This window comes from Aythya fuligula, chromosome Z (genome assembly GCF_009819795.1).
Source record: "Aythya fuligula isolate bAytFul2 chromosome Z, bAytFul2.pri, whole genome shotgun sequence".
In the NCBI taxonomy this organism is placed as follows: domain Eukaryota; kingdom Metazoa; phylum Chordata; class Aves; order Anseriformes; family Anatidae; genus Aythya; species Aythya fuligula.
The window spans coordinates 31,744,504-31,761,276 of NC_045593.1; the positions used below are offsets into that span (position 1 = coordinate 31,744,504).

At 36.1% G+C, this 16,773-nt stretch overlaps 1 protein-coding gene across 43 annotated transcripts in view; it reads right to left on the reverse strand.

Annotated features, from left to right (window-relative positions):
- Window positions 1-551: 551 nt before the first annotated feature.
- PTPRD (protein tyrosine phosphatase receptor type D) overlaps window positions 552-16,773 on the reverse strand; it is a 408,570-nt gene continuing 392,348 nt past the window's right edge. For all 43 annotated transcript variants that reach the window (XM_032206666.1, XM_032206669.1, XM_032206656.1 and 40 more), the window contains 3 exons: window positions 13,063-13,217; window positions 8,771-8,906; window positions 552-4,112 (listed from right to left, as the gene is read on the reverse strand). In XM_032206666.1, coding sequence (XP_032062557.1) covers window positions 4,044-4,112; window positions 8,771-8,906; window positions 13,063-13,217 — 360 coding nt within the window. In that variant the 3' untranslated portion in view covers window positions 552-4,043. The remainder of the gene's footprint in view (window positions 4,113-8,770; window positions 8,907-13,062; window positions 13,218-16,773) is intronic.

Here is a 16,773-nt window from a genome sequence, read left to right on the forward strand (position 1 = left end):
TGGTGGTTCCAATTAAGCTCCTTTATCACCAAGAGAGACCAAATGAGTTCTGATATCAAAAGCACTGCTTAAGAAAGAAGACCAGGGCTGCATAACACTGACATTTTATTAGAATTCATTTGTAACAAATGGAACTTGTGTCAGCAAAGAACTGATTTTCATACAGATTCTCTTTCGCCACCAATGTAACGAAGTAAGAAAATAAAAAGCACGCCTTTCATTCTGTAAAACACTTACGCGTACTACTAATTAGAGGTAATTGTATCTTTTTAACAAGCCATTTTACAAGTTATTTTTTTTTTTTTTTAATTTTTCAGTCTATGCATCCAAAACAAGAGCAAATAACACAATTTATTATTATCTTTGTAAAGACACTCCAAGCTTGAATGGCAAAGCCACGTAACAGATAGTTATGATGAGACCTGCAGCCTTCTGATATTTGTGGAGTATCAGGGCACAAAAAAAAAAAAAAAAAAAAAAAAAAAAAAAAAAAAGGAAAAAGAAAAGAAAAAAAGAATAAAAAGAAAAAACAGATGCAGTTTTTTGTCATTGCAAACTTTTTTCCTTTAACATGTTCTCTGTCATTTAAATACAATACAAGTGGATTTCATAAGCAGTTTCTTACAGATGGGTTCAAGTAATAACATTGTTGGATGTAGAATCAATAGGGCAGTGCATAGTACAAAGGTATAGAAAGTGCAAATCTCCCTAGAGGGCCCCTCCCTTTCCCCAGCTGTCCTCTCTAATTTTCTCTCTAATTTCTAACAACTCAATTCACTTAGAGTGAGAGAAGAGAAAGAGAGAGAGAGAGAGAGAGAGAGAGAGAGAGAGAGAGAGAGAGAGAGAAATTAAACTTCTGTATAGACCATTTTTATATATTTTGCCTTTTTTGCCCATTGCAGTTAATCACAAAATTAGACATAACTACACATACAAACATAAATAGCACCATACTGGTTATGTTGATGAAACCAATTCTAAGCTTGGAAATGTATGATGTATGTAGACAAAGATGCTTACCATTAAAATTAACTGCAGAATGACAATATATAAGATTACAGAAAGTGGAATGCACATCAATGATGCCAAGTGTTATCTTAAGCAACAAAAAAAAAATAAAAGGAATATTGTTGTACAACAGTTCCCATAAAAATCGGATTTTAAATAATTAATTAATTATTATTTTTTTGAATCTCCCCTTTATTTTGGAGCTTGCAAGATAGTCTGCTAGGGAGAAAGTTCTGATCTTTTTACAGATCCAATATGCAAAAATTTTCCCTAGGCTATGTTTCTAAAATTATGCTCTTTTTGATTTTTATGTTTTCTGATCTAAGCTGAAGAACATGAACACACCATGTAACCTGGCACTTCACTAATTAGCTAAAAGTACAAATCAAGAAATAAGAAAAAAAAACTTAGTTCACATTCTTCTCTGGTTCAGATGTAAGTTATAGAATCTCATTCTGAGGTAGCCTTCTATATACTTTTGATTCATATGTATATTATGTATGTGTGTGTGTGTTATTTTTTTGTTTGTTTGTTTTATTTTGTTTGTTTTGTTTTGTTTTTCTTTACAAAAGTGCTCAAATACAATGTTTGCTAGAGTTTGGTCTTTTGTATTTTTCTTTCTGCTAACAGTGGGAAATGTGGAACAAGAAGAAAAGTTGAGATCACATGCCATACCAACGCTTCTATCTGAAGACCCAAAGAAAGAATTCCTTTGATACTCATATACTGATGATAGCACAAGACTTGAGGTCAATGCAAATGGACTCCCATTAAGAGCGGCAAAAAGTACTTTGTGCTGTTTTAATAATATTCTTTGTCACCTGGAAGAAAATGTAGCATCATTCTCAAAAATACATCCTGCCAGCTCAATCTTGCTAGCCTTACTGAAAGCAATGGTTTCACTTTAGCAATCTGTTAACCCATGAACAAGCAGGAGTTAGCCCCAGATTGAAAAAAAAACATGGATGCATAAGCACAGCTGATGTCAACAATTGCTAGTGTACTGATACTTCTCTTCAATGATAACACTATAACCAGTGACACAATGGGTTTGAAAAGCCAACCAGAAATAGATAGCTAAATTGTGGGCTGGTCTGTTATTGGAAATACGAAAAGATAAAGGGCCTTGACTACCTACATGTTTTGCGTTATCATTTATTAGCATTCATACTTGATTAGAAACTGGGAATGCATATTATTCAAAATTGTCTGATACATGTATTAAAATGTTTGAAAAGAATAACAGAGATATGAACAAACTGAACTAAACACAGATGAAGGCTAACTTAAAGAAATGCTATTCAAAATAGGCATCAAATATAAGGCACTATAAATGTAAAATTAAAATAAAAAACAGCATTCCCAAACAATGCTGTATGCCACGAAACTATTGAATTCACAGAGCAATGAGTGTTTGGCTTTGCCCTGTTACATACGATAAACGTAAATTATATAGCACACACTATAGACAGTATACTATTGAATACAATTTTAAAACATCTTAATACCTAGTATATTACAACATTCTCCCCTCCTAAAGTTATATGCACTGACCTTTCCCACATGCACACCTCCTACATTTAATAATAAGATTTCTTATTGCACTATAGTGTTACAAATATTGAACTTCACTGGAAGCCTAAATCACATACTCTGTGTGTGTGTGTGCATGTGTGTGCGTATGTGTGTGCATGTGTGATGTCTGCATGTTCAAGTGGCAATGTGGAGAGAAATATTTGGGATAGGTGATGTTCAAATATCAATGATGTGCATTCCTTATTTCCCTTTGAAACAGAAGTTTATGGACCTTGGAAATGCAGAGATGATTAAATACTAGCATAATATAATTGTAGTAGGCTGAGAAACTTTTCTACCACCTTGATAAATCCAGGCTGTGGAAGAACTGGTATGTTTATGTGTGTGTGTGTGTGTTTGTGTACCTACGTTACTGTAACTCTCTAACTATACAGAGAGCTAGATATGGATTGACAGTAATACATACATATACTTATCTATATAGAAAGAGAGAGGGTGTGGGTGTGCATGTGCATGTGCATGTACATGTGTGTGCGTGCATGTGTGTGTGGTAGCAGCATCTTTATACTTTGCGCCTCCCTGTTGATTCCGAAAGAAACCAAAAAACCCATTTTGATTTAACTGATTACAATGAATATTTTCTTAAAGAAAAATAAAACAAACAAAACTTTCAAAGTAATATCTAACAAGACTGTGGTACTGTAGATAAATATAGGACTGCACAAAAATGTGCAAATTTTCAAATTACTTAACATTTCTACAGCACGATTATTACAGATAACAGTTCTACAGCTTAAAAAAATCTACAGTTTTTAAACAAAAAAAATGAACAGTTATGTTACCTTTTCTTTAATTCACTTCATTGAATGATAAACTTGTTAAAAAAAGGAAAAAGTTTACACAGTTAAAAATGAAGCACAGGTCAGCAGTATCTTTACAATACTAAAAAACTAAATCAAGGACTTTCTTTTTAAACATTCCCACATTTTCCCTAAAGTGTTATCATGAGCAATATGACGGGAAGGGGTGCTGTTGAAGTAAGGAGTCCAATTTGTTTTAGAAGCCAGGACCTGATCTTTCAACAAACTTCTTGCACGGAATTGCAGTTCTCTCAAAATTCCTCTTTGCAACAAGCATGCAATCCTGAACAAGATGATCATTCTTTCAAATGAATTCCTCTTTCCTGAAGTCTTCCCTTTGACTTCAACCAATGTCAAACCCTTGAGGTATCTGTAAATGAGATCCTTCAGACGCCTCAGTGGTTGGGATTCTTTTAGTATGGTTAGGTTATTAAATTGTGAATTCTTGGTCCACATGGAATAGTTGTTTTTGTTTTCTTTCTTCTTTAATATATCCCCAATATTTTTGTTTGTATTTTATATATCCCCAATAATCGCTCCATAGCTAAGAGTTTAGAAGTACTTCTAAAGCACACTGTATGGCTCAGAAGCGGCTCTCTGGATCTTAAAGGGCCTGCAATAAAAATCCACGGTGGGTTTTTATGTTGCATAGTGATCAAAGCTGCCCAGATATTCCAATGCGGCTCGATAGCAGAATTGGTATTGATCCTGGAGAAAGAAAGATAGGAAACAAAAGCATCAAAAAGCCAGCTTGTTGCTTGGTTTCTATTTTCTTTCAACTAAGAGTGAATACTTTGTGGCTACAGACAAATATGCCACAGAGGCATCTGCAGTTTAGTAATATTGTCTTGCTAACTTCAACAGAAAAACAATTTAAGTTACAACAAATGAAGATAGACACTCATTTAAAGCAATAACATTTTCCACAGAAATCACCTTCTCTTTAAACAGAGCCTGTATACTCATTTACTGAGAATCTTTAATACTGGATTAATGTAACATCAGCATAAAGCTTTCTTCTTATGGGAGCACACTAAGATGTCTCTTCCCCCTGTATTTGAAAATAAGTAGCAAAATATCCAATTAACTCCATAGCAAATGCAACACACTAAACGATAAAATCCTCCACAGCTTTAAAATGAAATGCTACATGAAAAACCAACAGGTTAAAAACCAGGTTAGGAAGAAAAGAGAATCCCAGCCTTTCAGCAATATAAGCTTTGATGAGGATGTGAAGATATCTTTGCCTGTGTCAACAACAGGACCTATGAGAGAAATATGTAGCTAAGCACTTTATTAATATGAAACAGATTACATTTCAACCTATACCTGGAAGCAGAGAAAGTTCAATGTGTTAAATGGTTTGTTTAAACCTCTAGTGAATCCAATATTTCACATTTCATGTTATTCTCACTCACACACAGCAGTCTTTTTAAACATTTATGTAATATTGAACACATACTAAAATGTCATGTTTGTGTTGTTATTCGCAACTGCTACTCAGGGTTTAAATTATATATATTAAAAAAGCCATCCGCCATCCAAAAAAAAAAAAAAAAAAAAAAAAAATCCCTGCTTATTTATCTGATAGTCCTATGTGCTAGGCTCACATGAGTTATACTTGTTAACATCACAGTTAGAATTCTTCTGGTGACTAGGAAACTCATTAGATATTTGTTTCAATTCAGTACTATGATCACTAACAGTTTCTTGCTCCTACGTGCTCAAACACCTGGAAAATACATTAGACCTTCTTTTAAATTTTAAGCTAATGTGTGGTCTGTATCGAGTTTAAGTGCTTTATTGAATAAGGATTGCATTTTTTTGGCACTGCTTCTATGTTATTTGAAATATAACCTCCATTTTTAAAAAGGGGGAAAAAAAGGAAGACACAAGGGAAATACAGGCCAGTCATTTTCACCTCTGTGCCCAACAAGATCATGGAGCAGATTCTCCTGGAAATTAATGCACATGGAAAATAAGGAGGTGACTGGTGACAGCCAACATGGCTTTAGTAAGGGCAGATCATGCCTGACAAATCTGGTGGCCTTCTATGACAGGGTTACAGCATCCATGGATAAAGGAAGAGCAACTGACATCGTCTACCTGGACTTGGGCAAAGCTTTTGACACTGTTCTGAATGATATCCTTGTCTCTAAATTGGAGAGACATGGATTTGATGGATGGACTACTCAGTGGACAAGGAATGGCTGGATGGTTGCACTCAAAGAGTTGTGGTCAATGGCTCAATGTCCAAGTAGAGATCAGTAATGAGTGGTGTTCCTCAGGGGTCAGTACTGGGACTGGTGATATCTAACATCTTTGTTGTTGACACGGACAGTGAGACTGAGTGCACCCTTAGCAAGGATGTTGATGACATCAAGCTCTGTGGTGAAGTCACCATGTTGGATGATGCCACCCAGGGAGACCTGGACAGACTTGAGAGGTGGACCCATGTGAACCTCATAAAGTTCAACAAGGTCAAGTGCAAGGTCCTGCACCTGGGTTGGCGCAATCACAAGCACAAATGGGTGGAGAACAGATCGAGAGCATCCTGAGATGAAGAACTTGGGACTGTTAGTTGATGAGAAACTCAACATGAGCTGGCCATGTGTGCGTTTGCAGCCCAGAAAGTCAACTGTATCGTGAGCAGCATCAAAAGAAGTATGATCATCAGGTTGAAGGAGATGATTATCCCCTTCTAGTCTGCTCTTTGAGACCCCACCTAGAATACTGCATTCAGCTGTGGGGCCCGCAGCACAAGACGGACATGGACTTATTAGAGTGAGTCCAGAGGAAGGCCATGAGGAGCAATTACTGGAGCAATTCTCCTATGAAGACAGGCTGTGGGAGCTGGGTTTGCTCATCCTGAAAAAAAGAAGGTTCTGGGAAGACCTTATAACAACCTTCCAGTATTTAAAGGGGGTCTACAGGAAGCCGGGGAAGGACCCTTTATCAGGGGCCCTAGTGATAGGTCCTAGTGATAGGACAAAGAGTAATGGCATTAAGCTAAATAAGAGTAGATTTAGGTAAAATATATGGAAGAAATTCTTTACTCATACAGTGGTGAGGCACCAAAACATGTTTCCCAGGCAAGTTGTGGATGCTCCATCTCTGGAACTGTTCAAGGCCAGGCTAGATGGTGATTTGAGCAACCTGGTTTAGTGGAAGGTGTCCCTGCCAATGTCAGCAGGGTTGGAATGAGATGATTCAGCTGAATATAATGGGGCATTTCTTTACTGTGATGGTGACAGAGGACTGGAAGAGGTGGCATTGGCATAGATGCCATCCTGTACAATGTGCTCTAGGTCATCCTGCTTGTCATCAAGGAGGGTTGGACTAGATCTGTCCAAGCCATGGGCTGCCAGTTTCTCCAGGAGAATGCTGTGGGAGACCGTGTCAAAGGCTTTGATACATTCTAGATATACTACATCAACAGGCCATCCCTCATCCACCAGGCGGGCCACTTGATCTTAGAAAGGAGATGAGGTTGATGAGGCAGGACTTGCCTTTCATGAACCCATGCTGACTGGGCCTGATCCCCTGGTTGTCTTACACATGCTATGTGATTGCATTCAAAGTAATCTGTTCTGTAACTTTCCCCAGCATCAAGGTGTCACATTAGCAAGTCTCCAGTCATCTGTCTTGTCGACCATGACCACCACATGACAGATGATGGAAAGCAGCTATGCATTCACATCCGCCATATCTCTCAGCACCATCAGGTGGATTCCATCTGGCCCCATGGACTTGTGACAGTCCAGGTGGAATAGTCAGTCTCTTACTGTTTCCACCAGAATCGTGGGAGGTTTAATCTGTTCCCCGTCTCAGACTTTCAGGTCAGGAGGCCGAGTACCCTGAGGATAAGTGGCCTGACAACTAAAGAGAGATGTAAAGAAAGCATTGAGAATCTCAGCCTTTTCCTTATCCTCAGTAGTCATATTCCCCACCACATCCAGTAAAGGATGAAGATTCTCCTTGGCCCTCCTCGGAATTATGTAGTTGTAAAAACTTTTACTGTTGTCTTTTACTGCAATGGCCAGGTTGAGCTCATGCTGTGCTTTAGCCTTTTTTTTTTTTATTTTATTTTGCATATGCTAGCAACTTTCTTGTACTCTCCCCAAGCTGACTGACCCTTCTTCCACTGGACATAAACTCATTTTTTACAAGAGACTTGGTAGAATCTCCCTGTTCAGCCACACTGGTCTTCTTCCCTGATGGCTCATCTTATGACACATAGGAACAGCCTGCTCCTGCACCTTTGAGACTTCCTTCTGGAGAAGCATACAGCCTATCTCTTTGTCCTTCAGGACTGACTTCCAAGGGATCCTCCCTACCAGTGTCCTGAACAGTTCTAAGTCTGCCCTCCAGAAGTCCAAGGTAGCAGTTTTACTGACCTGGTAGGCTCACTAACTAGCTGTGTCAGGAATCTTCCACACAGTCCAGGAACCTCCTAGACTGCTTTCTCTAGGCTGCATTATGTTTCCAGCATATGTCCAGGAAGTTGAAGTCCCCCATGAGATCAAGGGCTGGTGACTGTGTGACTTCTGCCAGCTGCTTGTGGAGTACCTCACCTGTCTCTTTATCCTGGTTTGGCAGTCTATAACAGACCCCCACCAGGATGTCCACCTTGTTGGCCTTCCCCCTGACTACAGTCCAACTAATGAACTACAGCTTAGTTCAAGTGTCCTGTTCAGAAATTTAAGTAGAAATTAAGCACATGCTGACAATATTTAAGTATTCTTTATGGCATGAGACAGTATGCATCCGGGCATAAGAAATAAGTTCATGCTGCTTGTTCCTCTTCATATTTCTCTATAGCACTATTGCTAGCATGGAAATTATTTATATGATAGCTTTCCTGATGCTGAATTTACCATTATGATTTTCAGGCAAAACAGTCGCTTGATGACCCAGAGTCAAGATAATTATGAAAATAATACAGGCTAATTCTGAAGCAATGACCAATACTTTGCTCTTGGAACAAAACGTTTGTGAATCAATCTGCAGAAACAAGTTGACTCCTTTATCATTGCATATTTCTGCCACAAAGGAAAGGATCAAAAGAAAATAGGTAGTGCTTCTGGGAAAATAGTTTTCTTCAACTATCAGAAGATAGGCTCCACTACTGAAATGATTTCTTTTCTTCCACAGCCAGCAGGAAGTTATGTTACTGCCATAACAGGAAAGAGGAAATAGTACATGCAATACTTTTATAGCTGATTTTACACTGTATTCACATAATCACTATACAATTAAAGGTATAGATACAACCAAATTTTATACAGTCTCTATATGTTCATTTTTTTGTATGAAAATACCCCTCCTTTTCCATTACCATTGTACATTAAAACTGTTTTCCTCACCTCTGTCTGTACCATGGCTGGCCGCTGCGTCCTTAACATTTTGACAGTCTGGAAGATATCTACAACACCTTCATATCTCATTCTTTCTAACACAATGCTCAGGGTTATGAATACTCCAGTTCTTCCAACACCCGCACTGTTGCAATAATAGAAGAAAAAAAGAAGAGGAAAGAAAGAAAAAAAAAAAAGGAATTTTAATTGACAGTTAATGCTGAAAAAATTGGCTGGCATATTATCTGTGGATACAACACACCATATGTGTACAGATTTCTATACAACGAAAGGCTCACTAAGCAAAATTCCACAGCAAACTACCACATTGTATTTAAAAGAATAATTGCTCTCAAGCCAACTTCACATGCTACTAAGTACTTCCTGAGTTTCCAGTCTTCATTGCAAAGTGACTTCGTTTGTTGATCCAGATATACAGTAATCAGTGTATGGTGAAGAAAAATAAGAGCATTTGTTGTCAGTGATCTACACTGGAAATGACAAAAGAAAAAGATAACAAAGTATTTTGCTACTTTTATTATTATTATTATTTTTTTTTTTTTATTTGACTTGTTCATATATAGCTTCTATTTTGCACACCTTCAGTGTGACCATAGTTCAGGTAGACACCGTCAGTGGACTTTCAATTTACATTGAAATTGTTCATATACACGCTACAACTTAAACAACAGATACAAGCAAAACCTAAGACAGTCTTTATTCAAGTCTGGCAATCTGGATCTTTAGCTTACAAATACTGATACACATAAACAATGTCTGTCTATATTAGCCTGGAATCACTTCTGTGAATATATAGCTTGTTTGCTTTCTGTTCTATCTTGGGATTTTGTTATTATCTAACACACCCAAGAAGCTATAGAAATTACCAAGAAGCTATAGAAATTATTCTAATCAATAGAGCTAATAGTTGCCAGTTACTAAATTTAAACAATTACCTATTCCTGAGGCTGACTCTCGGAAAATGACACATAACATAGAAAACCTAAGTCTGAACTCACATAGGTGGGAATTAAGCAACTAATCATCTTACTGGTAATGTTAATCACTTCATGAGGTTTTCTAAAGCCAGATAGACTTAGGTGCAGAATTCTACAGTAGAAGTCTATATGGACTACCACAGAGTGAATGCACAAGACTAACATGGAAAGAAAATGTCCAATGATGGTATTTTATTTTTTAGTCTAGATCAGTGCACTTCTAGGGCTATGAAATACCTTTGATTGGATTTAGAAACTTTACAGAACCTGTGTGCCTTTGGAGAACTGAAGCCAAAGGACACTTTATACCTAATTACCTAATTTGATAAAATACCGTAACTCTTAACACTCATTTACCTATACGTGATGGTAAAGTTCCTGGAGATCTAGATTGGACTGTAAGGTCTCCTTTCCTTGATGATGTAAATTAGAGAGCTTGGTTTGTTTAAGAACCATTCTGAAATAATCCTGGAAAAAGATCATTGGAACCTGCCTGGATTTTAAGAGCTGAAGACAGTGTGACCTAAACCAAACAGCACAGAAAGTGATCAGCAGAAGAATGAAGGCAGATTACCACCTTGATCCTTTGCTCCTTTGTATTCAACCATCTATCTAAAGAGCTCAAAAAAAAAAAAAAAAAAAAAAAAAAAAAAAAAAAAAAAGTAGGTCTTTCTAAATATATGAGTACTTCTACACTAGACACTTGTCAAATCTCTATTACTTCAAAAAATTATTCCTAGCTCTTTAACTCAGGAAGAGAAACGAATTAGTTTGTTCCCTTGTGTTCTTAAGAAACCAAAAAGGATCTGGAGATGTACTCAGAAACACAGATTCTTAATAAGGAATATTGACTAATGTGGAAAGATCTCTATTCAGCACCTGCAGAACCAAAGCATCCATTTAATGTAATATTTTTGTAAAGTTTGTAGGAAACTGACCCAATTTCAGCTGAGTGACAAACAATTTTAACATGGTTTCAATTCCTACTACAAGATGTTCAGTATTTCTAGAGTGATGGAAGTATGCATCAGTACTAGCAGCATTTTTAATGATCAGCTGATTTCCTTCAGTGTGAGTCAAACAACAAATTGAGTTCTATCACAACAATTAACAAAGTAATGAAGCAAAGGTCTTAAAGAATCCTGAGTTTAGTAAATGGTGAAGGAAATACTCCATGATAATGCTAGCTTAGCATTACAATTCAACAAAGTTTAAACAGACACCAAACTTAGATTACTTTAATAAACCAAGAGCAAGTACTGATGTTTTTGTATAAGAGTTTGTTAAAAATACATCTTCAATGCCTGTTGGGAAAGGGTGATCTTCCTTAGCTAAAAGCTCACATAACTGTAAATGCTTAAGATTGCTTCAGATGAAAATTTTGCTTCAGGGTGAACAGTCTTCTGCTATTTTAACTAATTTTTAATAAAATGCCTTATGAGTTTAGAAATTTTACATAATAACACACTGTTGCCAGAACATGGTTTTCTGTGTAATACAGAAAGAAAACTCGCAAATAATGTATAAAATGGGATGGAAACTACACGGAAGTGACACTAGAGGAATTTATTTGAAGAATTTCTACAGCAGAAATTCTTAAAAATTATGGTACAAACTAGAGTCATCTTTAAAATAATTCCTTATGGGCTAGGAAACTGGATCTTATACTTCCTGAAATAAGCAAATAAACTTACTAATTTGCTGATGATATCCACTATTTATGTAAGTTGACTAGCATTTATAATGATGATTAGTATTACTGATATCTAAACTCTCATGATGATGATGTTAATACATTTAAAGACGAAACCATGATGAATTATATTGGATTTGACTTTGTTTCTATCAAAGCCAAGGGTAGAAATCTCCATAATTTCAGCATAAAAGATCACACTTATTTGGAAGTGCCGCATAACCTACTGTATGTAGGTTATCAGTTCAGTTATGAGTTGACAAATTTGTATGGTACAAAAAACAGAGAACATTGTCAATTCACTTTCTTATGTATGTCTGCATACAGGCATAAATATTGATTAATACTTCTCTGCTCTCTGAAGTCATTTATGTCAGGAAGAATAAGTTTTGTTCCTATCATGGCTGTCCATCTTCCTTTGCCATTTGAATCCCAGACTCTGCTCTGAAATCTTACTGTTCTTCTTTGTAGGCCACGAAATGTATTAGGTGCACAGAAAATGTAGGATTCAAGTTGTTGAGTATATTTAATACATGTATATTAGTCTAACAGATTAGGGAGCACAAGAATGCATAGGGGAGCATATGTTCTCTCTGTTAAAGCACATAAGTAACTTTTGGCTGCTGCTGGCTTTGGAAGAACAAGAATTTCTCTCACGCTGTACATTCCTACGTTCATATGCTCATTCATATGCTCATCTTGGTCATTTTGTCTTCATGCTACTATTGATGCCTTACTTGGCTTGCAGAAAGAATTTGGAACCTATATCAGTATTTTCCATCTCTGTTATATAAATAATATTTAATCTAGCAAAAATATAATTTCATGTTGCAAAATGAGTATCTAAAATCTAATGGAATTTATAGAAAGCAATTTATTAAATAACAGATAAAAGGTAAAGATAATATTTTTGGCCATCTGCTACACACTTTAGAATACTGTAGAAATTAAAAACAAACAAGAATATTAAAAAAGACCACTCTGGATTATTTCTACAAACCCTCCAAGCTGTTTTCATCTATGTATGAGCTGTAAAGGTATCGATGGAACTCATCACATGAAAAAATGGGCATTATATTCTGAAATTCAAAATCCCCAATCTAAACCTCAATGTTTTTTTGACTGTTTTACTCACTTTCCTGAGGTAGCTACCATTTTTCTCTGGCTTTTCTTGGTTGCTATTAGAGAGCAACATATAAGCAAGCATCTTGTTTACAACTAATAATTCCTACCAATGCAACAGCCTCACTTTTAATTACAAGTAGAAAAAAAAAAAAAGATTAAACATAGCAGCCTGTGATAAGGCCCTTCCTACTGCTTTTTGGGTGTAGCATTGAAGATACTGTTTTTTTCTTGAATAAGAGACAATTTTAAAGGAAGTAAAATACCTCTTTTCTACGTATTTCAGAAGATCCTTGTTTGTATGAATGGGATTATATCACAAAACAGTTTCCAGTTTGTAAAGCAATCCTATGTTTTCCTATTTTTGTATTCTCTTTGATTGCTTTTCTGATAGTACACCTATGGAACTCCACTTATATACATTATATATTAAAAATAAATAAATAAATAGCAATCTGCATAATTGTTTTGAGGCTTTGTTTACTTACCTGCAGTGAACAGAGATTGGTCCATCCTGACCAAACTGCTCCTTTGTTTTATGCACTTGGCCAATGAAGTCAATAAATCCTTCTCCAGACTTCGGCACTCCTTGTTCTGGCCAGTCTGTGAACTGGAACTGCCTCACTGTTCGAGACTGGCCATCCTTAAACAAAAGACACAAACAATATATTCCCAAAGAATGTCCCAGTGACTACTAGCCAGCCAGCCAACAACCAGAAAGACAATCATGAGGACATGAGGGCATGGGAGAAGATGGGGAGAGAGGGGCAAGGGAGGAAAATAGCCATGATCACATTTATGAAGATGCCTTCGATCACAGTACTTCCTGGTGCTTTTGGACACAATGGCACAAAAGTGCATTTTCATTAACTACAGCATCGTAAAGATTTCTTTCTGCATTGGATATGATAGTTATCTGATATTTTGCCTGTGCAAATGTTTGAGGCTGAAGACATAACCATGTCACCAGCTTATATGATTGATTTGAATCCTTTGGACTGAAAATTTATTCTAACATAAAACAGGTGGAATAAGGCCATTTAATCTGCCCCTCTGTTTCATAAGGAATATATTCTACTGCATGGCAGGAATATCTTCACTGATAAGACTTGTTTAGTCATTGTCCTATTTGCAGAGGATATCTTTAACAGCACTGTGCTTTTTGTGAGTCATACATTTAACTGGAAGAAGAGGGTCAACAGGAGTCAGTTTTTTAACAAATAATAAATATCCTTTCAATCATTGTAATTGCATTCACTAATAGCTCAGAGCCAGTAAAAATCTAGAAAAAAAAAAAAAAAAAAGAAATTAAAAAAAGGCTTCCTCTCTAAAAACAAGTCAGCTGAAGCTGTTCATTCCCTTTAGTTAGGAATACTAACACGATTACTGAAAACTGGACAACATTAAAGCTTTATTATATTTATAATAAAGCCACAGGAAATATTAAAGCTCACTACAAGCTTCAACTCTTGCTGTACACCTATTTAAGGTGTAAATAGTCAGGAAAAAAATACAATACAAATGGATGAAGTAAATGTGTTCTCAATTTTCAAAAATTGTTCTTCACAACTTTGACAATATGAGTCTCTACAGCTAAAATATTTAAAAGCATGGGCATAAATCGAAGTACTGATGTAAACTAGTGCCTCTGGCCATGTTATTTTTTACTTAGCACTGACCTGCAACATTTTCAAAATGGTCTTGTACCAAGTGAAACTCATGAAAAATTGAAATGTGGAGATCTCAAAATCAACAAGTTATGCTGGAGGCAAGAACAATTTTTTTTTCTTTTTTTTTTTTCTTTTTGTCGACCACAAGCACACAGCTATTACAGACCTTTGAAATGGAGTAGAAGTGATTTTAAAAATATCCAAAGGAAAAATAAAACAGTACTTTACTTTTATGTTTCCTCTGGTACTATGGGTTTTTGCCTCCCATATCTCACCTGAGTAAGAAAGCAGAAAATAAGTGTGTGTGCCAGCCACAATACTGTGAAAGAACACACACACTCTTGCTGGATTTACTGCCTGTTCTGTTCCTATTCACTGTGACAATTGACAGTCTGTTTCTGCAGAATGTTTTTGGCCACCAAATAAATAAATAAATAAATAAATAAATAAATATTAATTTATTATCTATTAAAAAAAAATGTTTACCGATTTTTTTTTCTAGTAAAGTTCAGGAGAAAAAAGTATCTATCAGAAATGACATTTTGTTAATGCTGACTTCTCTCATAATAACCTCTGCAATACTATTTTCCCTCAAAATGGCATAATGAAACTGCATCTTTCCAACAGCTATAGGCACATGATATTAATTAATCAAGAAGATAAAGCAGTAGGTTGATTCCCTCCCAAATGACTTCCCACTACCCCAGTGTAAAGAAACAAAAAACTTAAGTCTGACTTGCTTGCAACTTGTCAGTTGAGAAGGAAACTGGTGATTTCTGACACTCATGGGAATTAGCCTAGAACAACAGTAACTTTTTAGGGGGTTGAAAGGATGACAAATATGCTGCTTTACTTAAGCCTAGGGAAGACCACAAAATTCTATTTTTGAAATAGATTTGATGGCAAGTATTTGTATGTCATTTGTGTCTAAATAACTGTATTGGTATATGTTTCATGATAGTAATAACTCAGCAGTCTGGTGCAAGTCTGTGAAAACTGTTCTCATTTAGTTACAATAGCCGTAATTTCTGTTATTTAATGCTATTTAATGAGCACAGAAGTAAAGTCAGTTAGTCTGACGTTAAACTAGCACTACAGCACATTGGGAACTGATCTGTAATTTCTTAATTCCCTTTGCTACTGACATTATAAATAGTGATGCTTTCTTTAATGTAATGTTTGCCAATAGCAGTCCAAATATAAATGCCAAATTTAATTAAATCTTTACTTTCAAATATTGTCACAGTTAGCACACACAGGGCAAGAAGTATCAGCAAATGAACTTTCAGATCCCTGTGTGAAGCACAGAGCTTTTAATATGTGTTGGCTGACTGATCATTTGGATTTCTTCATGATCCTCACAGGGGATATTCAGTTGTCTTTTCATGAGGCTGTAGAATTTATAATACTTTCTTGCAGTCATCACTAATAGTTCAATGTTAAATGAGACTGCCCCAGCATATTGACCTTTGGAGTTTACAGAGAAAGTGAGTATAAAGCAGCAGAATCAGTAGATTGAAACACTTACAGAGGTCAATTTCACCTTACAACAATTCACAGCTCAGTTCCAGAAAAAACAGGGAGTTCCACACCAAACACTTGTTGGTGCTACCTACAAAGGCAGCGTGCTCCTTTGTTGTCCCTGTGGAATAATTGGCCAACTCAGCTCTTCCAGAGCACTGATGGTATTCTAACAGTACAAATGGTCTTGGAGATAGAGTTACAAACACTGCAATACTTGCTGTCCTCTGATTATAACAATTCAGTTAGATGGTCTAAATTACTGGGTGTGACAGTAAGAGCCTAACTAGATGAAAACTATAACATACATTTTGGCAAGTAGTCCTTACTGTTTCCAGTAAATTTGTAGGGAACTATAGTTTCTTAGAAAATTTAAGATGGCCCTTTAAGCTTAAGAGGGAGTTATTTAACAAATTGGGACCATTAACACACAGAATTTTTTTTCTTCTTCTTCTTGTTCTTCTTCTTCTTCTTCTTGTTCTTCTTCTTCTTCTTCTTCTTCTTCTTCTTCTTCTTCTTCTTCTTCTTCTTCTTCTTAAACTATTATTATTATTTAACTTGAGAAGCAGTAATATGTGATTGCAAGATGGCACAAAAGAACTGTCAAGATGCACACATGGTTGGCACTTTTAAAAAGAGGCATATTAAAAGTCAGATCAAGAAAACTGTTTCTGGCAAATTAAGCTATTTAACCCTTTCTGACTTGTTATTGGTTTGCTGGATGTAAGTATACAACTCTTACAATTATCATAGTTTATTACAAACTCCAGAATGAACTTTTTGGGCATATGTATACTTTTTGAACATTTTCTTTCAACTGCATCTGTGGCTTTTTGTTATAATTGCTATTCTCTGATCTGAGCTAGGTAAACTATGTCACATAAGACATTTCTCAGCTTGAAAGGCATTTAATAGACAATCTGTAAAGACTATCAGCACAGTTCTGGTTTGACTGTCTACAATTATAAGTGTGGTTAAAAAGTGATGTTAGGAGCCCGTTCTCCAATT